The 24,874-nt window shown below is 40.3% G+C and overlaps 2 protein-coding genes across 2 annotated transcripts in view; one reads left to right on the top strand and one right to left on the bottom strand.

The window, feature by feature from the left end:
- Positions 1-7,405, bottom strand: part of glt1d1 (glycosyltransferase 1 domain containing 1) — an 82,512-nt gene extending 75,107 nt beyond the window's left edge. The window contains 3 exon segments of the mRNA XM_036578215.1: positions 4,174-4,279; positions 6,058-6,209; positions 7,193-7,405. Coding sequence (XP_036434108.1) covers positions 4,174-4,279; positions 6,058-6,209; positions 7,193-7,260 — 326 coding nt within the window. The 5' untranslated portion in view covers positions 7,261-7,405.
- A 5,948-nt stretch (positions 7,406-13,353) lies between these two features.
- The window catches only part of slc15a4 (solute carrier family 15 member 4), a 28,406-nt gene continuing 16,885 nt past the window's right edge, over positions 13,354-24,874 (top strand). The window contains exons 1-2 of the mRNA XM_036578213.1: positions 13,354-13,561; positions 15,495-16,172. Coding sequence (XP_036434106.1) covers positions 15,600-16,172 — 573 coding nt within the window. The 5' untranslated portion in view covers positions 13,354-13,561; positions 15,495-15,599. The remainder of the gene's footprint in view (positions 13,562-15,494; positions 16,173-24,874) is intronic.

Raw genomic sequence — 24,874 nt, 5'->3', positions numbered from 1 at the left:
GCAGCTCCAGTTCCAGCTGCTGCACAGGCCTAATAATGTTTTCTTTGGGGACTATTTTTGCCTCACAAAGCCCTGCACGTCCCTCCACTTCAACAAAAAAAAGAAAACACACATTTTAGGACAAAACCTTTGACTCAGCACTATCAGAGAACAACGCCTCAGTCACCAGGCAGCGCATTCACAGCCACTAACTTTCTGTGAGGGAGCTTTTAGAGGTGGACGTCTGGTTCCCATCACCACCACTGTGAACAAGCTTTACTAGAACAAAGCATTTCACGTCAAACCGCTCTCCGTGACTTTGTTTACATCTCAATGGCTGAATTATGCTGTAAAACTGTCTATTATTCCAGCCCTGGTGACTGTAGACATCAATTATCATTACACCGCTTTTTCTTATTGCTTTTATTCACTTTTACCTTTTTTTCCATTTCCAAACTAATTAAATTTGCTGGATACTTACAGATTTTTATTATTCGTTTTACTTAGAACTTTTTTTTGTTACTTTTTTACATTTTCACTTTATTTTATTAATTTCATTTCAAAATTCTCAAAATTCTCGCTTATTTTTTTTAATGCGATTACAAAATATTTTTTCTATTCACTTTCTCATTTTATTTTATTTCTTTCCAAATCATAATGTCTTCCTTTTATTTTGCTATTTTGTTTAATTTTACACATTACATTCCTTGTATGTCTTGTATATTTATACATTTTTCAAAATGTCTTATTATTCCAGCCACAGTGACTAACATGTTTAGATCGCCTGGACTGTTATACACAACTTATAAACAAACAGGAAAAGAGAGGAAGAAAGAAGCTACGTGGTTAATGTTTACAGTCTTGCTTTGCAGAAAGAAAACACACCCTTTACATTTTTATCCTTTTTTTTTCATTTTTTGATGAAACAAACGGGAAAAGTCAGTTCAGACTCGAGTCTGTCCACATAGCGCAAAGTGACTGTGAATGTAATTCGTTATGTATGGAATTAACCCTGTAACTGTAACTCTGTATACATGACAATATACAGGGAGATTCACTCGAAAGAGGCCCCGAATATCCTGTAATAACTCTCTCTAGGATGAAGCGATCTGAACGAATCAACATGCAATGAGCTCCTCGGTATATGGAGCTTCGAACAAGCCAGGATGCCCCTGCGTCGGAGCGATGAGGTGGGCGCCGGACAGCCATCGCGATGTTTAACCTCCGTGCCCCTTCATGTGTCTGGCAGAAAACGGAGATCACTTCCAGCATCGCATGTAACGCATTCGATTACACACGTCAACGTATGTCGGGGTTTTTTGGTCCAGGTTGCTTCATCCTAACGGGAGTTACAACAGAACATTCGGGGCCTCTTTCGAGTGAATCTCCCTGTAGTATAGTATATACACTCTCAGAAATAAAGGTAGTAAACTGTCCCTGGGGCAGTGCCCCTCTTGTCACTGGGGTGGTACCCTCAAGAGTACATCTCAGTACCTTTAGTCAGGGAACATAACTGAACCATAATCTACTGAAATCATATTTTCTAAGTCGTATTAACCCCACACACCCGTCTCGCCTCCAGGCTTTTTATTTTATTGTTCTGTTTTAAAACATTCGGTTATGAGCGAAAAATGCACCTGTGCAGAACCTTCATTTCTAACAGTGTAGTAACTTATATATTACTAATGGCTCAAAAATAATGTATCTGACTTGAATAAAATTGAATAAATTTCCTAGTTGAAGCACATTTTAGGTTAAACAGTAACAGGAGACGTTCAGCCAGGCTGGGTGAACCAGCCCCGAACACTGAGGCTGAGACAGTGGAGAAAAACGCTCTCCGACTCTTTGAGTGTCTGTAATGCATCATAAGTGAGACGTGAGGCTCTGATAGTGCAGCTCGCCGAAGAAACCAAAAATCAATCACCTCCCATCTTCATGTGCTCCGAGTCCGCTCTGCTGGAAAACTGCACTCTTTTAGAGCTCTCCTCACCGCAGCAGACTCACACTCTGTCTTTATAGAGTGGTTACAGATTTTCAGCCTTTTCTCATTTATTCATTTTTCTTTATTTATTTCATTTCCAAATTTCAATGTAATTAGCACAATTAAACATCCTCTTTGTTGCTGCTTTTACTCAGTGATCACTTTTACCTTGCCCAGCTTCCTAACCTTATTTTTTTATTTATTTAATTCCTTAATAAGATTTTAATTAATTTTGTTGTCGCATATTTCTGTCTTGTTGCTGTTATTCAATATTTTTTATTTATTTTTTTTTCAAAACTAATTAAATTCACTGAATTATTACGCATTTTTGTCGTTCCTTTTACTTAATACTTTTTTCACCTTTGCACTTTGTTTTGTTCATTTAACCCCAAAATTGTCAAAACTCAAAACACAGTCATCATATTTTTTAACCTTTTCTACTGACTTTATCTTATTTTATTTTATTATTTCTAAATCATAAAGTATTCGTTTCATTTAGTTATTTTATTTCATGTGTCTTCAATTTAATTAGTTTCTGCTTTTATTTATGACTGTCAAACTAATATGAATAATACTGGATGTGTTCCAGTCAGTCTGGGTGAAACACCTGTGGCTGAACCCTCAGCTGTAGAGATTCTGAACAGGAAGGTAAAGGTTGTCACTGTGTTTTCAGTTTTCCTCCGTTTGTCAATATCATATGACTGTCAGCTGCATTCCCCATGTGGTCACATGACAGGCCACATACCAACAATGAAGAAGTGATGTAGACGTTCCACCTGAGAGGCATTATACAGCATTATAACCTGAATTATATCACCATATCATACACTCAAAATACTGTTCCCTGAATAATCTGATCAGGTGAGCTGTCACACTTCTCACCCAACACTGTCCCACCTGATCACTGAGAGAGACAGTACACTAAACCACAACAGCAAGAACCACATTTCACCCAAATCACATTTCACAGTAACAGGAACACAAATTTTATGTGCACTTTGTGTGTTTATTTACAGACTATAAGACGAGGGATGGGCAATATGGCAAAAAACAGAACATCATGACTCTTCTAGACACAGTAGAACCACTTGACTATAGATAAAGTGCAGCTATAGATATATATACACAAATCAGGCATAACATTATGACCACCTCCTTGTTTCTACGCTCACTGTCCATTTTATCAGCTCCACTTACTATATAGGTGCACTTTGTAGTTCTACAGTTACAGACTGTAGTCCATCTGTTTCTCTGATACTTTGTTAGCCCCCTTTTACCCTGTTCTTCAGTGGTCAGGACCCCCATGGACCCTCACAGAGCAGGTACTAACTGAGGTGGATCATTCTCAGCACTGCAGTAACACTGACGTGGTGGTGGTGTGTTAGTATGTGTTGTGCTGGTACGAGTGGATCAGACACAGCAGTGCTGCTGGAGCTTTTAAACGCTGTGTCCACTCACTGTCCACTCTATTAGACACTCCTACCTTGTCAGTCCACCTTGTAGATGTAAAGTCAGAGGTGATAGCTCATCTGCTGCTGCACAGTTTGTGTTGGTCATCCTCTAGTCCTTCATCAGTGGTCACAGGACGCTGCACACAGGACACTGTTGGCTGGATATTTTGGGTTGGTGGACTATTCTCAGTCCAGCAGTGACACTGAGGTGTTTAAAAACTCCAGCAGCACTGCTGTGTCTGATCCACTCAGACCAGCGCAACACACACTAACACACCACCACCACGTCAGTGTTACTGCAGTGCTGAGAATGATCCACCACACAAAGAGTACCTGCTCTGTGAGGGTCCATGGGGGTCCTGACCACTGAAGAACAGGGTAAAAGGGGGCTAACAAAGTATCAGAGAAACAGATGGACTACAGTCTGTAACTGTAGAACTATGGCACAATTTGTACTGAATGTCTTATTTTTTTTTAATATGTTGACCTCAACAAATAAAATGATCCCGATTAATAATGCATATCGTCATATTTTCCACCCCTGCAAGAAACCACTGACCAGATTTTCACACACATCAGTGTCACTGCTAGGCTGAGCGGCTCTGTGGTCAGAAACCGACCATTGATGAAAAGCAAGAGGACGACTAACACAACCTAAACAGATGAGCTACTGCCTCTAACTGTACACCAGCACGGTGGAGCTACAGAGGGGTTTCTGCTAAAGGCTCACTCCAAACCAAACCATGACCACCTGGTCCTCACCTGCTCCGGCTCAGAACTTCCTCCATCACCTTTCGCTTGTGTTCGTCCTTCACGTCCTCGTTAACATCCGTCCCTCCGAACACAACCCCGAAAGGCACTCCAGCGTCTGCAGCCAGGATACAAAAAAAAAGAGAAAGAACAACTCAAAACTCGCTTCACTTTTTCACCTCGCCATGACACGAGTTTTACTCCTCAAGCCTGCAGTGGTTGAAAAGTCTTTGAGGCATGAAACTGAGTTTACATTGGCACAGAGTCAGGCAGTCATCCAAAAAAGTGACACATTCAGCAGAAAACTTCAAAAAGCATAGACATCAGGGGAAGGTGAGAGCTCCGAGAGAAATCCTTTCCAGGAGCTCAAACAGTGCCGGCAATGATGGGAATTAGGAATGTTAGGTTTGTGCGTCGGAGTGTTAGAGAGAGTTACAGAAGCTTTGCTTAAACACAGCAATGAACTACAGATATATAAGTTTTTATAACTACTGATTTATAAGTTTTAGTCTATTTTATAAGTTTTCAGAACATGGTTTGTCTGCGGACGGGTCAGCTCAGTTGCTATAAACGTGATGTTCTTCACGAAAATAAGCATGTTGCTTAAAAAACTGGCAAAACAATAAGAAACGAGTTGTATCCTTTGGTTCTTAAATGCGTATATGTAAGATCAATGCCCTGTTCTTCAGTGGCCAGGACCCCCATGGACCCTCATAGAGCAGGTATTATTTGGGTGGTGGATCATTCTCAGCACTGCAGTAACACTGACATGGTGGTGGTGTGTTAGTGTGTGTTGTGCTGGTCTGAGTGGATCAGACACAGCAGTGCTGCTGGAGTTTTTAAACACCTCAGTGTCACTGCTGGACTGAGAATAGTCCACCAAACAAAAATATCCAGGCAACAGCGTCCTGTGACCACTGATGAAGGACTAGAGGATGACCAACACAAACTGTGCAGCAGCTGATGAGCTATCGTCTCTGACTTTACATCTACAAGGTGGACTGACAAGGTAGGAGTGTCTAATAACACTGGAAAGCACACTGAGCGGGAATTCTAACAGTTTATAAAACGTTATTATGTTGACATTATTATATTCTTTAGTTTAAAAACAGTATTTAGCTGCTTTGTGACTCAGAACTGGCCCATATATCTGTATAGACTTTCCCTACTTGAACCACAAGCTGCATGTATTTGAGGACGCGCCGCCAATGCGCCCACTAGTTTTCGGCTTGCTGTAATACAAGCGTGGCATTCACTAAAACAAAGCAGGGCTTCTGAAGATCTTGAAAGAGATATATATCAAAAAAAAAGTTCAGAACATTTTATTGTTGCCTACACATGTCTTCAAAGCCTTTACATGGAATGTTGATGATGGTAAAATAGTGATAAATCTGAAAAAATATGTTTTCCTCTGGGACTATTTCAGCTGCATGAACCCCTTCTGCTATGAATGGACTTACAAATATGTTTAAGATCAAAACCTTCTCAAAAATACCATAAAACAAGGTCTCAGACATCAGTCAGTGAATTCATAACCATTTCATAATAACTTTCTGTGAGGGACTTTTTAAGCATTAAACTCTTCAGACGTCTGGTTCCTATCACCACCACTGTGAACAATTCTGACTAGAATAGAGCATTTCTGGTATTTCCCTTTATTAATTAGTAGTAATATGAAGTCAACAGCGGCACTTTACACCATGACTGTCTCATCGTTAGACTGCCATGTCTTCTGAGTTTTATATGGAATGCTGATGAGGGTTAAATGGTCATAAATCTGAAAAACAAAACCTTTGGGTCTTATTTTTGTACTATCACTATTGCAGAAATTTTGAAAAGGCACTGTAATTCCCCTTGAAGACAACTGGTGCATGCATGTGAGCAGAAGAACCCCACCTAAGAGCAGTCTGCCTCCTTTGAAGAGATGAATGGCCAGTGCTCCTTCGAATGGTCCTTCTTGGGTCATCAGCAGAGTCACATCAGAGGCAGACTTGAACTCCGCCACATCTCGAAGTACACACGTGTGCCCTGCGCCCTCGATGTGATCCCTGAAACCCAGACACGAGGAGAGTGGTGAAGGAGGAGTTAGAGGGATGCAGCACAACATGCCTTTACGCAGTATTGTGCACAGCATGCGTTGAATGTATTGCATTTACTGCATTTAGTGCACTACACAACTGACCTCACTTTAAACATACAGGTAGGAGTAGGAGTGTCTAATAGGGTGGACAATGAGTGGAAAGAGTATTTAAAAACTTCAACAGCACCGCTGTGTCTGATCCACTCAAACCAGCACAACACACACTAACACACCACCACCACCACGTCAGTGTCACTGCAGTGCCGAGAATGATCCACCACCCAAATAATACCAGCCCATTCCAGTGGGGGTCCTGACCACTGAAGAACAGGGTGAAAGAAGGACTAACAAAGTATCAGAGAAACAGATGGACTACAGTCTGTAACTGTAGAACTACAAAGTGCACCTATATAGTAAGTGGAGCTGATAAAATGGACAATGAGCGTAGAAACAAGGTGGTAGTTTTGATGTTTTGATCGATGTAAATGTTATATGCGTTTTCAGTTCATTTAAGTTCATTTCGCATCCGCATCTTTAAGTTGTAGTTCCGAAAGCGGCAGATAGCGCTGCGGGGGCGCTGCGAAAAACTACAACTCCCATGATGCATTGCAGCATCCTCGCTGGCAATACAACAGGAGGAAGGATTTACAGCTCGGAAAACGATGCTTAAACTGGTCAAAACAGATTGTATAGATTAATAATAAATTGATCGATTGAACAATTGAATGAATTATGCTGTATTTTTACAATTCGGGAAATTACCGTTCATTTCTCGTTTGTTTGATGGCTACTCAGCACTAACACGACTGACCTACGGTCTAGTTTACCTGTCTGTGTAACGTTAGTTAATAAGCAACACTACTCAAAGCACCGTGAGCTGTGGTCAGTATTTCGAGGGCTTTAAGTTGCTGATTTACGCATTACCAGCCCTGTAGTGGTCAGAGTACTTACTTTATCCTCTCTGCAGTGAAGCAGTTCCCAGTTTTGGGAGTAAGGCAAGCTAAAAACAGCAACCGCATATCTGTGGTCTAACCTTACCGATCTAAGCTCTACTCATTCAGTCCAGTGGTCAGTGCTTTTTGCCCCTAACTGCCCTTACTGGGTCTGCAGGTTAGCTAGGTAACCTATGACACGCATGCTACTATAAAAACCAGGTCCGTCTGCCATTACAGTCCCTGGGAAACGTGCACCTGGGAACCGTGACTGTGAAGACATGTATGGTGTGCATGTCCAGTGCGAATATATATATAATATAAAAAGAACCTTTTTGATTGTATTATTTTCTTTTTCTTTTTCTTTTTTAAAGGAAGGAAAAATGTACAACCAACGTCAGACCAACGCATTATCAGACACCATATAAGAATATGTGAACAGTACAGGAGGATGCATACATACACATATACATATACTCTCTCTCTCTCTCTCCCTCTCTCACTCTCTCTCTCTCTCTCTCTCTCTCTCTCTCTCTCTCTCTCTCTCTCTCACACACACACACACACACACACACACACACACACACACACAAACATACAAGAGGAAATCCAGTTAATCAAGTGTTTCTCCATAAAGCTGCTCATAGAAATCCAAAAACCTTTTCTTTTCTTAGTTTCTTAATTGTAAGGACTGGAGCAGTGATTTAAATTCCACTAAAAGAGGGACGGGGTGGGCTGAGAATTTGAAAACCTCTGTTTATGAATCAAAATTTAGCATGTAGAATGAAAGAATTAACAATGTACTCAAGAGGCTTGTTAGTAAAGTTGTTGTAGTAACAAATAATCTTTGAGATTAAAGGAATAAGTCATTTTGACAGGTTTAAAAATGTGAGCACGGCTGTATTATTTTCCTTGGGAATGTATTATTTTCCTTGCCTTGGGTGCATATGACCATAAGATCATCACAGTGCAACAATGGTAGCAAATCAGTAAAGGGATTTTGCCTATTTGTCATTTTTATAATAATCAAAACATTCACATTTGGTTTATATGTGATATTTTAATAGTACTGGATATGTGTACAGATAAAGTCTTAACAGTCAGGCTTACCTTTAACAGTTTTCATCACTCAGGATGGACGTCCAGCAAACCCCCCACCACCCACCTCCTAACTTAAACTGCCATTCTACTGATTTTCCAATCGTTCTGCATGATTCAGCCGTTCAGTCATTCAGAGTGGTTGGTGTGAAATTTTTGATTGTAGAGACTCAGATTTCTTTACAGAGGTAGTGATAGGAACCAGGGGTCGCCATAACTACAACACAAATATAGACATTTCATTTACTATCCAGAACCACCAGTGAACCTACACGAGTCTTCTGAGTTTATATGGAATGTTGATGATGGTAAAATAGTGGTAAATCTGAAAAATGTGTTTTCTTTTGTGATTATTTTGCCTCACAGCGCCCTAAATGAACCCCTTCTGCTATGAATGGGTTTAAAAAGTATGTTTTAGACCAAACATTTCTCAAAACTGTCATTAAACAAAGTCTGAGATATCAGGCAGTTTATTCATTACCATCTAATGCGATCATTTTCTCTTCAGACGTCTGGTTCCTATCACCACCACTGTGAACAATTCTGACTAAAATAGAGCATTTCACATCAACTACTCTCTCTTTCTTTACATGTAAACAATTTATTAACACTTTAATTATTTTGAAAGATCCCTTTACATAATTAGAAATAATATCAAGTCAATAGCAGCACTTTATTTCACGACTGACTCATCATTAGATGAGCCATTTTCTTTGTTTATGTGTGTTGAATAATAAAATGTACCACAATTTTGCTATTTATGGCTCGTTTTTTTTCCATTCTAATAAAAAATAAACTGTTAGGGTCAATAAACCTCTGTCTTGCATTTTAATAAAAAAAATACACACATATATTTTAAATATCTGTGGTTTCCTTGTGCAATTTATGCACATTTATTACCAAATATCACAAATTGCAATATTTTCCATCAAAATAAAAAAGAAATAGTGTCCCCAACTGACGAAGCTCACAAAAATGGTTTTGCCTGTGGTCAGCGTTCACTCAGAAAGTCATGCTGTAACTATATATGGTACATATTTAAATATAGCTCCTCTCAGAGAGGTCACTGATGGTCAGATCCACGTATGGCCAAACGTCACACATTAACTACAGACCATCTGAAATTGGGTTCATGAATTTCATTAATTTTAATGGGAGTGAATGAGGAGAGAGATCCAAATCTGAAACTGTCCAGCACTTCCCTGACCTCATATTCATGTCTGTCCACTTCTGGGATTTCAGCTGCTTCCTGTGACCACTTCTGTGTGTCGGTCAGCTATGTTCGGTTCCTGTGGGCTTGTTCTTCACTTATATTCCTTTCTGCTGAAATGAATGTGTCAGGAGTATCAGTTCCTGCTCCAACCTGTATGCTGGACATATAAGGAGAGAAGCAGGACTGGAGGAAGATGGTGGAGGATTCAGGATTGGTGGAAGAAACATCAATAACCTTCGATATGAAGATGATACAACACTCATAGCGGAAAATCTGGAAGACCTAAAGGCCCTAATAAGGCAGGTTTATGCTTCTGTTATCCTCATATTTACAAACATATTTTATCCTTGGGGTCAGTTTGACCCCAACAACTTAACCATCCATGAAATATCGAAGCTCTGCTGGGAAATAAACACCCCCCCCCGCCTTGTGATGTGAACTATCAGTGGTTCTCACACTTATACTGGTGTGGTTATACTAGGTCAGGACACTAAAGCAGAGGGAAGGTTTCTGAAGATTATAAAATTTCATGCTAGTGACTTCAATATCATCCAAAATAACCAAATAAATATGTGAATATTTAATAAATAAATGTTGATATTTCTTATGTTTTATACAGCTAGAACAGCCTGGGGTCAAACTGACCCCCAAAAACACAGATGATGTGTACAAAATGTGTACAGGACCTTGAGAATATATCATGTTTGTGTTATATTTACCCAGTTCTCCCTATTAAATTAAGCCGGGTCATTAAACATGAAGCAAAGAATGATGTCAATCATTTGTTTAGAGACGTTAAACGTTGAATGTGACCTTAAATACAGGCAGGCAAGGCAAGTTCATTTAAATAGCACCTTTCCTCACTGCTGTCATTCAAAGTGCTTTGCAAATGAGAAAAGAGTCATTCAGAAAGTAGGTAAAGGAGAATAGAAATTAAAACCGTGACTAAAATATGATTGAAACAATAGATTTGAAAAAGAAAAAAATATGACATTCAGGATAATTAAAAATCTAATTAAAAAATAAAAAATTAAGTCAGGATAATGAGGAGGGCAGTCGTGGGCCAGCCTTGTGACCAGAAGGTTGCCGGGTCAATCCCCTGGGCCGACAGTGCATGACTGAAGTGCCCTTGAGCAAGGCATCTAACCCCCAACTGCTCCCTGGGCGCCACAGACAGGGGTGTCCCACTACTCCAGGCAGGTGTGCTCAATGCCCCCTTGTGTGTCACTAGGGTGTATGTAGTGTTTCACTGCACGGATGGGTTAAAATGCAGAGGTGAAATTTCCCCGTGGTGGGACTAATAAGGGTCTTTTAATCAATTAAAGTGCCTTTACAGAATAATAGATCTAGAAATGCTAACAATGGTTTAAATGAAAGATTTTAAGTCTGGATTTATATAAAATGTTATTTTTATATAGAATTTGGCTCACTATGAAGAAGACTGAGGTTATGACAACAGAAATGACTGCTAACTTCACTACTGATTGAGAAGATGTGGTGGACAGCTTTACCTACTCAGATCAATTATTAACAACAGAGGATCCAGCACCCAAGAAATATGACATAGATTGGCACTCAGCAGAACAGAGATGAAGGAGCTTTCAAAGATCTTCGAATGTAACGATTTGTCTGTATAAACGCAGAACTGTCCAGTCTGTGGTCTTCACTGTGATTCTTTATGGATGTGAAAGCTGGACAATAAACAAGTGAGACAGAAAGATATATATGACTTTGAAATATAGATGACTTTTAACTTTGAACTGAGCACAGCAAAGAAAGGAGAAAACAAGCTAATAGATCTTTGACTGAATCAAGCCTCATTTCTCACTCAAAGCCCATATACACACACACACACACACACACTCACAAATATATATATATATATATATATATATATATATATATATATATATTTATTTATTTATAGTGTTTTTTAAGGTCCAATAATGATTATTTTATCGAGGTTATGCACATAAAACAGTCATAAATACATTTTACTGGCCATTTTCAACCTCTCCATCAGCTCTCTCAGATATAGCAGCAAAATGTTACAGTTATTAAAGGGAACCTAAACCAATTTTCCAAACCAAAATGTCTGCATAATTTAATGTTTGAGATGTAAATAGAGTGATTCAGAGTGGTTTGCTGTGAAATGGTTAGGATTTCTTTACAGTGGTGGTGAAAGGAACCGGGGGTCGCCATGACTACAACACAAATGTAGCCGCTTTATTTACTATCCCAAACCACCAGTGAACCTACACGCGTCTTCTGAGCTTTATACGGGATGCTGATGATGGTACAATATTGGAATATGTGAAAAAAAGTCTTCTTTGGGACTATTTTTGCCTCACAACACCCTGCCTGTACCCCTCCACCATGAATGGATTCAAAAAATGCCTTTTGATGCCTCAAAACTATAATAAAAGTCTCACTCATGAGGCAGTGAATTCATAACCATCTCATGTAGTAACTTTCTGTGAGGGAGCTTTTAAAGGTGGACGTCTGGTTCCTATCACCACCACTGTGAACAATTCTGACTCTGTAAGTCTCTCTATAACAGAGCGTTTCACACCAAACCACTCTGAATGACTCTGTTTACACATGAAAGATTTAATCATGTAAAATTTTTGAAAAATCTGTGGACTTTAAGTTTAAAATGAAAACTATTGTTTTGATATCTAGCATTGCTCAGACTGAGAGCAGCACAGTGTCGTGGAGCGCAGAATGGCCACTTGGGGCAGCAAGGGTTAAATAAGAACTAGTCTGGTCTATATTTACTCTTGACTTCCTCTGGCCTAACCAGCATGACTTAGAATGACTCGCACTATTATAATTGATGTTATTATCATCAATTTATTGAACATAAACCATCTTTAGATGATACAGTGAGATAAAACAGTAACTTTTTTTGGTGGGGCGGAGGGGGGGGGGGTCGTGGTGATTCAACACACACTAACACACTACCACCACCACCATGTCAAGGTCACTGCAGTGCATCCTATCCACTACCCAAATATAATGCTCTGTGGTGGTCCTGACCATTGAAGAACAGAGTTAAAGGGGGCTAACAAAGCAGAGAAACAGATGGACTACAGTCTGTAGAACTACAAAGAGGGCCTATAGGGTAAGTGGAGCTGATAATGAGTGTAAAAACAAGGTAATGTTATAGCTGATCGGTGTATAATGCACTGCCACTATGTACAATTAACTAAAATATGGTACAATATATATGATGAGTGATGACACGTGACTGAGGGAAACAGAGTCAGTCACTGAGTGAGTCAGTAAGCAATGCCACCTAAATCCCAACATAAATTGTGAAAGTGCATGTGCACATCTAAATATTAAGGGCACAGATTTCATTATCCCTCACATTCAAACTAGCCTGGTCTTGTATTTAATCATAACTTCCTCTGTTCTAAGCTGCATTACTCATAAGTCATCTGCACAGCTTTGTCAAATGACTGCTATGCCATCCAGGAAGTAGCAGAGAGAAACATTTGATCGACAGCCGCGCTGGCCAATAGACTTCTACAATTTCTGAGCTTTAACCAATCGAACGCGAGCTTTTTGCTCCGTCGACTCACTTGTAAGCTTGTTGACCTTAATAAAAGTACTTTTTATGTACAAAAATAAGACGTAACTGTGTGACACTTATAAATACATTGTTAGTTTTTTACTGTTTGACTAAAAACACCTTTTGTTTTTTTTTTGCGAATGAGCTCGCTTTCAGAACGTTGTTTTTTACCACCCGTTTTCCGACAAATCCCGCCTCCTTCGCTGTGATTGACACGACGTTTGTCCAATCAAAGCACAAGACGTGATTTACAACCGTCCAGTCCTAGTGGGTTTTGTCGGAATAGAGGTGGGGAGAGCTAACCCTGTGTTTCTCGGCAGTTTGCCGTGCACCTCCAGTTTCTCTCGGTCTCCTGCTTCTCAGAGAACTTAGCAGCTTAATTTCGAGAACTTAAAACGAGCGAAACGTCCCTTAAAATGTCGAGGAAGATGGAGGTCGACGTTAGAAGCAGTCAGGTGGCCGGCTAACCTGTCAAACCCGACTCAGCTGAGTGTCTGAAGGTATGTTAACGTTTTGTTTATAACTTACTGGAGCCTGTTTACTGTTTACTTCTCGGAAAAACAACTGGGAATGAGTGTAGATATGATTTCAGCATGACACCAGCTAGAGCTAACAATACCCCTTCCAGTCAACACGGTGTCTCAAACAGAAATCTGATATATGGCAATATATGGGTTTCAAATATATGATATATTAGTATATGTGATTTCCTTGATACCTTATATACAACATATATCTGTCACATATGGACATATATGTGATATATATGCCAACTTGGCCATTCTCAAATAAGGGGCATTCATTTCAGCCATATATATTAACATATACAAACACATATGTGTAACACGTGTTTTACTATATATGATGGAAAACACTATTAATATGTGGATGGCATATATCACTTGTATATACTAGCTTCATGTTATATTACATTAGGTTTATGTACGACTTGATATGTAAATCTTCTACTTCCTAATACAGACAAAATGAGTGTAACAGCTACATAACTAAACTCTAAAACCATGCACATTGTAAGCTACGCAAAAAACATGAAATAAATGAAAATATTGTTTAAAAAATTAATATTTAAAGGCAAATTGATAAACTTGCGACAACTAGGCCTGTAACTGTACTGGGGTCTATTCAGTTCATATATGAATGATTCATATGTTGTGCATATAAGATGAATATTTGACACTTACAGATATGTACACAGCTTGTATGTACTTTCTGAAACCGAGACTGAAACCATAGTTCAAATGTCTGCGATACAAACCGTTATAAAAAGATGGAACCGTGACGTACAGCTCCACCCCATCCAGCTGCCACCTGTTGAGCTCTCGTTATGTTAATTTATGTGAAGTTACGTTAATCTACCATGTTTTTTAGCGTTCATCTCTTTTGTGTCCCAAATTGTTGGTGAATTAATAAAACTATTATTTAATAAAAGGTTTGAACCAGCTCAAAAATCAAAGTCTGAACCTCTAATGTACATATATTGTACAATATCTACCAATCCCTTTATGCTACATCTGCGTAATTGGCCATACATCAAACTTCTGTATGGGGTGGCTGGCTGTGGTCAGTTTATAGTGTGTATGTTATGGTCTAGCCCAGAGTTTGGTAACATGCGGCTCTTGTACTGCCCTGTCTCTTGCCTAGCTAATAGCTAATGAAAAGACAAAGGGAGAGATTTAAAGCAAACATTGATCATTTGGAGACGGACAGATTTATTTGCATTTATAATCTTATTTTATGGCATTTATAATCACTCCAGCTGGTTTCCTGATACGTTTAATCTGCAACGAGAAACTGACAAACATGAAAAAGTCACGAAGCTGAGATCAGATTCTCATTCGCCAGCTTCTTGTTCGAATTTTCCCGTTCCACCTTAAATGGTGCAGCAGTTACATTCTGGCGCCTCAGCCGTTTAAGGTGGAACAAGAAAATTAGAACAAGAAGTGACCTCAGCCTCGTAAAAAGTCAAACATTCAGAGACATTTTACAAGAAACTATTTCACTTTTGCGGAAAAGTTTCCTGCCAGAGATGTGAGAAAAGCAGCTATAGCTGAGCTAAAAGCTTAAAGCAGAGCAAAGTAAGTCTGCGTTTCTGTTTATATTATATGTTTTAGTTTACACTAGTACATCAGCACATACTGAGACATATTTACAGCCAAGATGATAAAATAGACCTAAAATTTTGAGGCTCCCAAGGTGGTTTGATTTTTGTTGAAAGGACAAAATGGCTCTTAACATTTGGGTTGCCGAGCCCTGTACTAGTCTGACTATTATTGAGTGATTCCTATAAAGCCAATCCACAAGCAATATAGTGGTCTTGTTGGAAATATAATGTAAATATTAGTAGTTAACGTATGTCACAAGCTTCAGGAACTCATTATGATTGTTTACATAACTGTTAATGTTTCTTTCAAGGTTCAACCTCCATACTGGAGAATTCTTGGGATCAGCTTCCACAGACGTTACTGAAGATACCTACTGGGCTGTAGAGACGTCTCTTTTAGGAGACCTCCTCAGACCATGGCAAACCGGGATGTAACCGAGAACACTCCTCTCTTGGGCAGTTCACTGAATCTTGCCAGGCCGGAGTCCATCTTCAAAGACAGACGGCTGGCATGTGCCGCCATTCTTCTGGCGGAGTCTCTGGAGCGAATGGCCTTCTATGGCGTCACCTCCAACCTTGTGCTTTTCCTGAACAGTAGCCCCTTCTACTGGGAGGCCACCCTGGCCAGCCAGGCTCCTCTGGTCTTCATGGGAGTCACTTACTTGGTGTCGCCGTTTGGCGGCTGGCTGGCAGACGCGTGCCTCGGCAAGTTCTGGACCATAGCTTGCAGTTTGGTCCTGTATTTGGCTGGGATGCTGTTCTTCCCTTTTGTGGCCAACAACAACTCCAGGGTTAACCTGTGCGGGGAGGAGATGGCCTTTCCTGTCCAGCCAGTCGAATGCTTCAATATGAACGGGACCCTTCCTCCTAACGTGACTTGCCTCTCCAGGAGCCCTTACTGTGGAACTATAGTCTACAGTGGCCTGGTTTTGGTGGCTTTGGGAGTCGGGGCGGTGAAGTCCAACATCACTCCCTTTGGAGCCGACCAGGTAATGACTACCCTTGCATTTTAGATGATGACCCAGTCCCATTTTACCCCTTTACCCTGCCACTCAGCCCTTAGCCCTCCACTTTGTGCGTTCATAGGGGTAGGGTGTCCTGATTTTTGTTGAGATAGAGGGGTAGGATGAAGTGTTAGGGCTACATGGCCTTCCAAACAGAGGTTTTTCAGAGGCACTAAATTTCCCGTTCCACCTTAAATGGTGCAGCATTTCTGATGCCTGAGGCATGTAACTGCTGCTCCATTTAAGGTGGAACAGGAAAATTTGAGCAAGAAGCTGATGAATAGCTGACTTCAGCTGAAGAATTAGGGGTGGGTGATAATAAATAATTGCCCCCCTCTTTGAAGGCATATGATGCCCTAAATGTAACTAAAGCCCAGCAGTGAGGAGCTGAACTTTACCCTCCTCTGCTGTCACTGCAGACTGGCAGGGTCGCCTACAGAGCAGCGCTGGTAGCTGTTAATGAAGTAATGCTCTTTTTATTTGAGGGTCTCATTTCATAGGGAAGATTTCAACCACTACAACTTGTGATTCAGTTCCAAGGGGTAAGGAGACCCTCGAAAACAAGGAGTAGGAGTAAAAATCAGAAATGGAATTGGGCCGATCTGGGGGCCTTAAGGAGCCCCCTCAACTCCCTGCGTTCGCACTATTTTAGATGCAAGAAAGAAACAAACCAGTCGAAAATTTGGTGGTTTAATCAATTAAAAAACCAAACATTTACAACATGTATAAAATATAAAACTGCTAGCAAAGTATATGTCTTAGCTTAGTTTGTTTTGAGAAACAGGCTCTTGTATAAGAGGCAGTTATATATTCCATTGGAACCTGTTGGATTCTGCTATATTTAATTCCCCGTGTCAGACGCTGGCCATGTTGATTGTTTGATGAATTATCAAACAATAAAAAAACAAACATTTAAGGGCTGGATTATACTTTCTGCATCTAGTGTCGCACGAACGATGACGGAAGGGGCGCGCGTACCTCGACATAGATGTGTTTTATGCTACTTGCGGCATGTAGCAGAGGCACGACGATATTCTCCTAGCCACTAGGTGGCCCTGTGTGAAAAATACCGATTTGGCACTGTTGTTCATTTAGGTAGCTAGCTAGCTAGTTAGCTATATTAGCATAAGTTACATTTGAACAGTTTCTATGACATACTGACTAGCTGCTAGCCAAGCTAGCTCCAAAAATCAAAATAGCTACTGACTTACCTCATCTTCAACGTTCGAATGAGTTCCTTCATGGAAGACTCATAAAGGTGCCTGTATTTCCTAATTTCTGCCACCAACCTCTCCTCAAAAGTCTCTATTTTCTGGCTTTGTGTCCGCAAAATTTTCTGTGTACGCGACGTGGCGATCGACAGAGTGTGTCTGGATGTGTGACGTAATTTTAGCTGCACGGACCCTTGTGAACTTCGCGACACGGCGGGTATAAACCAGCCTTAACACAGTGCCCACTGATCAACACTAGGCATCTAAATTAGTTGGCTTTTTTTTATGAAGTGCTTATAAATCCTAGAGGTTGTGATTTTTAGGGCTTATTTTGTTATTAAAAATCAAATGAAATATGTGTATGTGACGCCTCTATCAGTTACCCCTCTGTTCAGTTCCAAAGTTAAAGTGGCTCTCTGGCCAAAATGAAAAATTAACCATCACTACCACTGTAAACATGCCTAGTCACCACCTACAGCTTCGCCACAGTGGTCTTGGGAGTGACATTTTCAGGTTTAAAGGTTGTATATATGATATTTTAAACAATAACATAGCAGCAAACAACGATTTCCTATGTAAAGACATAGTGGAGTAACAGCGTGATGAGAGAATGAAGTCACGTCGCCTCTGTTTGTGTTGTAATCTGAGCTTCTCCCTTTTTCGTTTTCATAGCCGGTCTGGCCACGCGTGCATGTTAGTCCCACCTTGTGAAAACGTTGGCCCTCCCCGCGTTTTGTTTTGCCCTCCTCAGACTGTGACCACCCACACAGCACTTAAGGTGGAATGGGAAAATTCAAGCAAAAACCTGAGGTGCTGGATGTAGTCGTAACTGCTGCACCTTTTAAGGTGGAACGGGAAAATTCGAACAAGAAGCTGAGGATCTGAATGTAGTCTTAACTGCTACACAATTTAAGGTGGAATGGAAATATTCAAACAAGAAGCTGAGGATCTGAATGTAGTCTTGACTGTGGCACCTTTTAAGGTGGAACTGGTAAATTAGATCAAGAAGCTGAGGTGCTGAATATAGTCTAGTTGCTGCACCTTTTAAGGTGGAACGGGAAAATTGAACAAAAAGCTGAGGCGCTGAATGTAGTCTTAACTGCTGCACCTTTTAAGGTGGAATGGAAAAATTCAAACAAGAAGCTGAGGATCTGAATGTAGTCTTAACTGCTACACATTTTAAGGTGGAACAGGAAAATTATAACATGAAGCTGAGGTGCCTGAATATAGTCTAGGTGCTGCACCGTTTAAGGTGGAACAGGAAAATTCAAACAAGAAGCTGGTGAAAAAGAAGCTGACTTCAGCTTCATTGAGAGATGAAATGCATGAAAACGGATGAGGAGGTCGCTCCTGCTTGACCGGTGGCCAACATTAACTTGTTTTTGCTGTTTCACAGAACCAGTAGGTCAGTATTGCTTTGTCGTGTTTGATGATGCTTGTTATAGCAACTGTTTAGCTTCACAGAAGCAACTGTAGCAACAGTTTGCTAACCTTCAACCTAGCTAACGTTAGTTACACTACTTACTGTATTGTTGTTCGCTCTAATGTTGCATCATGGTGTTTGTTCAACGTTTGCGAAGGGTTTTATGGCCACTAAGATCTAAAAAGCATGTTAGACTCAGCAATGCGCGTCCATGAATTGGGGAGGTGGAGCTTCTGAAGGAGCACTGAGGGGAGGGGTGTATTTGTTTTGCTGTTGAGTTCAAATATCAATCAAATAGTGCGCCTAAGAAACTAGGAACCCCTCTAGTGAAGTATCCTGAAGGTGGGAGGGGCTTTTAAAGACCTACAAGCTGTTTAGGGGTGTATACTTCAGGAAAGCTATTTAAAATGCTTCTTTTTCCCACTAGCTGGCTAACGAAGAGGGCAGCTAGGCAGCTGAATAATCACGTCTGTATGTATTATTAACCTTTTCCTCATTGGCTGCTCGAGCGGTCAGGATTACTTTATCACTGTAATGCATGCTGGGTATTGTAGTAAACGAAAAGTGATCAAAAAGGCAAAAAGGATGCAAAATTATGAATTCTGTCAAACCGTTGTTGCTGCACTACAGACAAACAGACGAATAGAGTGTCAAATGCTAGTTTAAGGCCAGAATTCCCCTTTAAATTTCCTCGTCACCAGGCATCCTTGCAGAACTGCGGCAGTGAGTTTAAGTAATGACTAGACAAATGGCCTCTGTAAGCTGAGGGATGGAGGGAGATAGTAGACCTGCTAGCCAATTTGCAGTCTCCTGATTCCCTGCAAGCACTTATTATCTCTGCTTAGAGATTTGAAATGACTTTAGAGTCCCAAGACAATGTAGAGTTATCACATTACCACATTACCACATTGCTTTATCTGCTCTGCCTTTGGGAATAGACGAGAGATTGGCTCTGTGTCCTGCTGCACACGAGGGCTTCTGGACTTCACTTGTGTTTACACGTTGCTTGCTGTTTTAAAATGTGTTACAGTGTCTTAATAGTACGTTTTATATAGAAATATGTTATTTTTTTGATTGTTATTGTGATATTAGTCTTTATAATGCTTGTGTCGCAGCGCCTGCAGTATGCAAATGGGCTCTGTACCTAACACGGGTGGTCAATATGGCAAAAATATAGCATCATAATACGTAAAATCATTTTTAAGATGCACAATATGTATTAAGGCAGCACAATATGGACATAAAATGCGACGTTCGTTAAAGCTGTTAGATATCACGGTAATATGAGAAGCGATAAATTGCAAAATTACTATTAAAATAATGTGTCTCTGGCTGGATGTAGCACAATTGCAGACTTTTTTGGGGATGTGTGAACAGAAATCTATCCAGCCTCTCTTTAAACTCCTCTTACTCCTATTACAAAAGCACCATTTACTATTCTGCAAAATAAAAATAAATGAAATACTATAAACAGCTAACATCAGAACTGCAAGCATATTTTTGTGCACCGAAAGGCTGAGAAACAGGAGCATCACCTCAACAGCTTTTTCCATAAATATATTTATTTTTTTATCTAGACACACAAGAACAAATACATAATCTTGATTCATTTTCTTTGTTTAGTTGTTAAATATTGTGGCGTCAGGCATGCTGGGCTGTAAATAGTTTAAAAATAAGGCCTAAAAATTGCAAAAAAATATGTATATCAACTTTTTGAGATGTCTTATGTGATTTGAGCTCAGCAGCTATTATGTAGAAATTTCATGATGAGTGGACGGATAGAAATGCTCCAAAATCTCTTTATACTGACTTGTATTAAAGTGCAGAACGGTTTTACCCTCTCCTGTAAGGTTACCATTTTTCTTTGGACAGCGGTGAAATGCTGGTCTAGAATCTATGACACATCTGATTGCAGTCAAAGCCCATGCTGGTTTGTCCTTATCCTCAGGACATGCTTTCTCAGTGCTTCTGGAAAGTGTGTCATTTCTGTGATGTAATGGCCGCTGCTGCTTACCTATTACTCGTTCCAGTGTATGTCTGAATACTGTACAATTGCTGTGTTTCCGTCCACTAACACATCCGGTTCATTCCCAGTACATGTTCCGGGAAGTTTACAGTGCAGAGAACCCTGACCTGCTGATGCTCATGTTAATCTGTGACTGGTAAAGCCTATAAACAGGTGAACTAACACAATCAGTCACTCGCTTTCTCCACTATAGACTCACTGTCCACTCCATTAGACACTCCTACCTTGTCAGTCCACCTTGTAGATGTAAAGTCAGAGACGATAGCTCATCTGCTGCTGCACAGTTTGTGTTGGTCATCCTCTAGTCCTTCATCAGTGGTCGCAGGACGCTGCCCACAGGACACTGTTGACTGGATGTTTTTGGTTGGTGGACTATTCTCAGTCCAGCAGTGACACTGAGGTGTTTAAAAACTCCAGCAGCACTGCTGTGTCTGATCCACTCAGACCAGCGCAACACACACTAACACACCACCACCACGTCTGTGTTACTGCAGTGCTGAGAATGATCCACCACCCAAATAGTACCTGCTCTGTGAGGGTCCATGGGGGTCCTGACCCCTGAAGAACAGGGTAAAAGGGGGCTAACAAAGTATCAGAGAAACAGATGGACTACAGTCTGTAACTGTAGAACTACAAAGTGCACCTATATAGTAAGTGGAGCTGATAAAATGGACAATGAGCGTAGAAACAAGGAGGTGGTCATAATGTTACGCCTGATCGGTGTATGTCGTTTTTCATTTTTTGACATAATTTGAAAAAGGCAGTTGCCCTTTATGTTGTGTCAAAATTTCATGATGAACGGACCAACAGAAATGGTCCAAAATCACTTGGAAAAAAAATATTTCTCCATTTACTTCCATTAAAAGTTAAGAATGTTTTTCCTTCTCCTGTAAAGTTACCATTTTGGAGATTCAGACAGCAGCGGTGTGTGTGTGTGTGTGTGTGTGTGTGTGTGTGTGTGTGTGTGTGTGTGTGTGTGTGTGCACATCTCTAGACTCAGTAACTACAAACCTGTCCAATTTTGCAGAAATATATACCAATATTTATATTATAAGTAAATTACTTGTAAAATTTATACACATAAGTAAATACATAAATGAAGAATTATAACTAAGTGTGTCTGAGTCTCGGGGCATTTCAGAGCCTTAAGTGGACCCAGATCAATCATGGTTTTCTGTGTGTGTATGTGGGCATGTCAACTGAGCTCGGACCCCTCTTAAAGACCCCAAAACAAACCACACTCGGATCACCTCTTGAGGTGGTCTCAGTACGGTTCGTTTGTGGGTTGTTTTGTGGTCTGGTTGACTTGTGCACTGTGAAAACAAAACAGTCCCAGTCTGTGTTGCTTTGCTTTATGGTTAAAAGACCTCGAGGTTTACTGCACATAAACAGCCACTGTCTTCCAGCACTGTAGTGGACAAAAACAGACCAAAGAGGTTCTATTCAGGGTAAAATCGGTCCGTGACAAGACAGCAGAGCTTATATCTTAAAGCCATACCATGTGAGAGTCTGTGTGATTTTAGCGTTAAAGGCTGACACACACAGAAAGAGTTAAACCACCCAAATAGAAATCACTGTGAAGCAGAATTGAGAAGGTTTATTGCTTTAATTAAATTCACTGAAATTATATTATACAGTGTAATAGATGCAGTGTTCAGTAAAAAAGTCCTGTTGATCAAAAATAAACCCAAGAGCTCAGGAAGTCTGAGTAGTTGTGTTGTGAGCAGCGAGTGGTCAGAGATGTCATCAGTGCTAAAGAGAACCAAGTCCCCTACAAACACAAAAAGCTCTGAGGTCACTTGCAGCTGCTTCCCTTTCAGGTTGAGTTTTACAGAACTGAGTTTGCTTCGGTTAAAATTGACTATTTGTGAAAAACCCTTAGTCACCCAAGAACGTGTGACTGATTTGTTGACTTTGAGTGGTCAGCTCTTCTCTCCACTATTTCCTTGCCTATTTCCACACTCGTTCTAGGTTTCTCCTACAGTGTTTCCCTCCGTAGTTACCAGTCTGCACAGTTACAGTGTATAATTCCCTCTAAATCTGTGCAGAGCTGTGGTCAGTTTGCATGAGAGTGAACACGTTTTTGTAATGCTCTGCTTTTTTTTTTAAATCTGTTTTGCATTTTCATTTGATACTTTCTTCAGCTGTAAGCTGGGGCCTGGACTCAGTCTCAGACACATTTCCTCGTGTGAGTGTTACTCAGAAAAAACTGTCCATTTGAAATAATGCAAAAGGCTTGAGTGCCACCCCCCCTTAAAATACCCCATGTTTTTTTTTCCTAAAGCAGTTGTGTAACATGTGGAAGGAGAACAGTGAAAAGTGAGCTCAGTCTACTTTCACTTCATGTATTCAGTGACGAGGCACATACCGCAGATTTCTGAGGTACTTTGACTCAGATTTAGAATAGCAGACAGAAAACACCTCCAGTGTCACAAGACTGAAACATGTGTGGTGTTTATTTGGAGCCACTTCACTGTAGCACAATCACTGCCAGTACCAGTAGACTAATGTATTGCCAGTGTTAAAAGGATGCACCAAAAGAGATGCTGTAAATTTGCTTCATCCAGAATTCGCTGTCATTTCAAAACGAGGCAGGTTGGAAATGAAATTGGCTAATTGAGTTTAATTTAAGTTAATAAATCGCTGCTGTCGGAGGAAAACCTTGTTGTTTTTCAGTTTTTGACATAATTTGAAAATGCCTGTTGCTCTTTACATTGTGTGTAAATTTCATGATGAGTGGACTAAAAGAAACGACCCATAATGACTTGGGAAAGAAGTCTGGTTCCATTGACTCACATTAGAAGTAAAGTAGGTTTTTTCCTTCTCCTGTAAAGTTACCATTTTAGAGATACGAGGTTTTCTTTCGACACCAGCGTATTAAACAATGTTTTGTATGTATTCGAACCGTGAAACTCTTATGATAGTAAGTTTGTGAACCGTCGTGTCACCACACATTAGCATGTAGGCTAACTTGTCATTTTCAAACTGCCTACATTGGATCAGCTTCAACAAGTTTATTAGATGTTTGTTAATAACACCTTCAGAGGGCAGTGATGAGTAACGTTTGTTTATTTGATGTTTGTTTATAACACCTTTAGAGGGCGGCTGTGAGTAACGTTTGTTTATTAGATGTTTGTTAATAACACCTTCAGAGGGCAGTGATGAGTAACGTTTGTTTATTTGATGTTTGTTTATAACACCTTCAGAGGGCAGTGATGAGTAACGTTTGTTTATTTGATGTTTGTTTATAACACCTTTAGAGGGCGGCGCTGAGTAACGTTTGTTTATTAGATGTTTGTTAACACCTTCAGAGGGCAGTGATGAGTAACGTTTGTTTATTTGATGTTTGTTTATAACACCTTTAGAGGGCGGCGCTGAGTAACGTTTGTTTATTTGATGTTTGTTTATAACACCTTTAGAGGGCGGCGGTGAGTAACGTTTGTTTATTTGATGTTTGTTTATAACACCTTTAGAGGGCGGCGCTGAGTAACGTTTGTTTATTTGATGTTTGTTAATAACACCTTTAGAGGGCGGCGGTGAGTAACGTTTGTTTATTTGATGTTTGTTTATAACACCTTTAGAGGGCGGCGCTGAGTAACGTTTGTTTATTAGATGTTTGTTTATAACACCTTTAGAGGGCGGCGGTGAGTAACGTTTGTTTATTTGATGTTTGTTTATAACACCTTTAGAGGGCGGCGGTGAGTAACGTTTGTTTATTTGATGTTTGTTTATAACGCCTTTAGGGGGCGGCGCTGAGTAACGTTTGTTTATGTGATGTTTGTTAATGACGCCTTTAGAGGGCGGCGCTGAGTAACGTTTGTTTATGTGATGTTTGTTAATGATGCCTTTAGAGGGCGGCGCTGAGTAACGTTTGTTTATGTGATGTTTGTTAATGACGCCTTTAGAGGGCGGCGGTGAGCGACGTTTGTTTATGTGATGTTTGTTAATGACGCCTTTAGAGGGCGGCGGTGAGTAACGTTCGTTTATGTGATGTTTGTTAATGACGCCTTTAGAGGGCGGCGGTGAG

The sequence above is a fragment of the Colossoma macropomum genome, unplaced genomic scaffold (genome assembly GCF_904425465.1).
Source record: "Colossoma macropomum unplaced genomic scaffold, Colossoma_macropomum, whole genome shotgun sequence".
NCBI lineage: Eukaryota > Metazoa > Chordata > Actinopteri > Characiformes > Serrasalmidae > Colossoma > Colossoma macropomum.
Note: the sequence above shows the minus strand (reverse complement) of the source record. Positions and strands in the feature narration are given on the sequence as shown.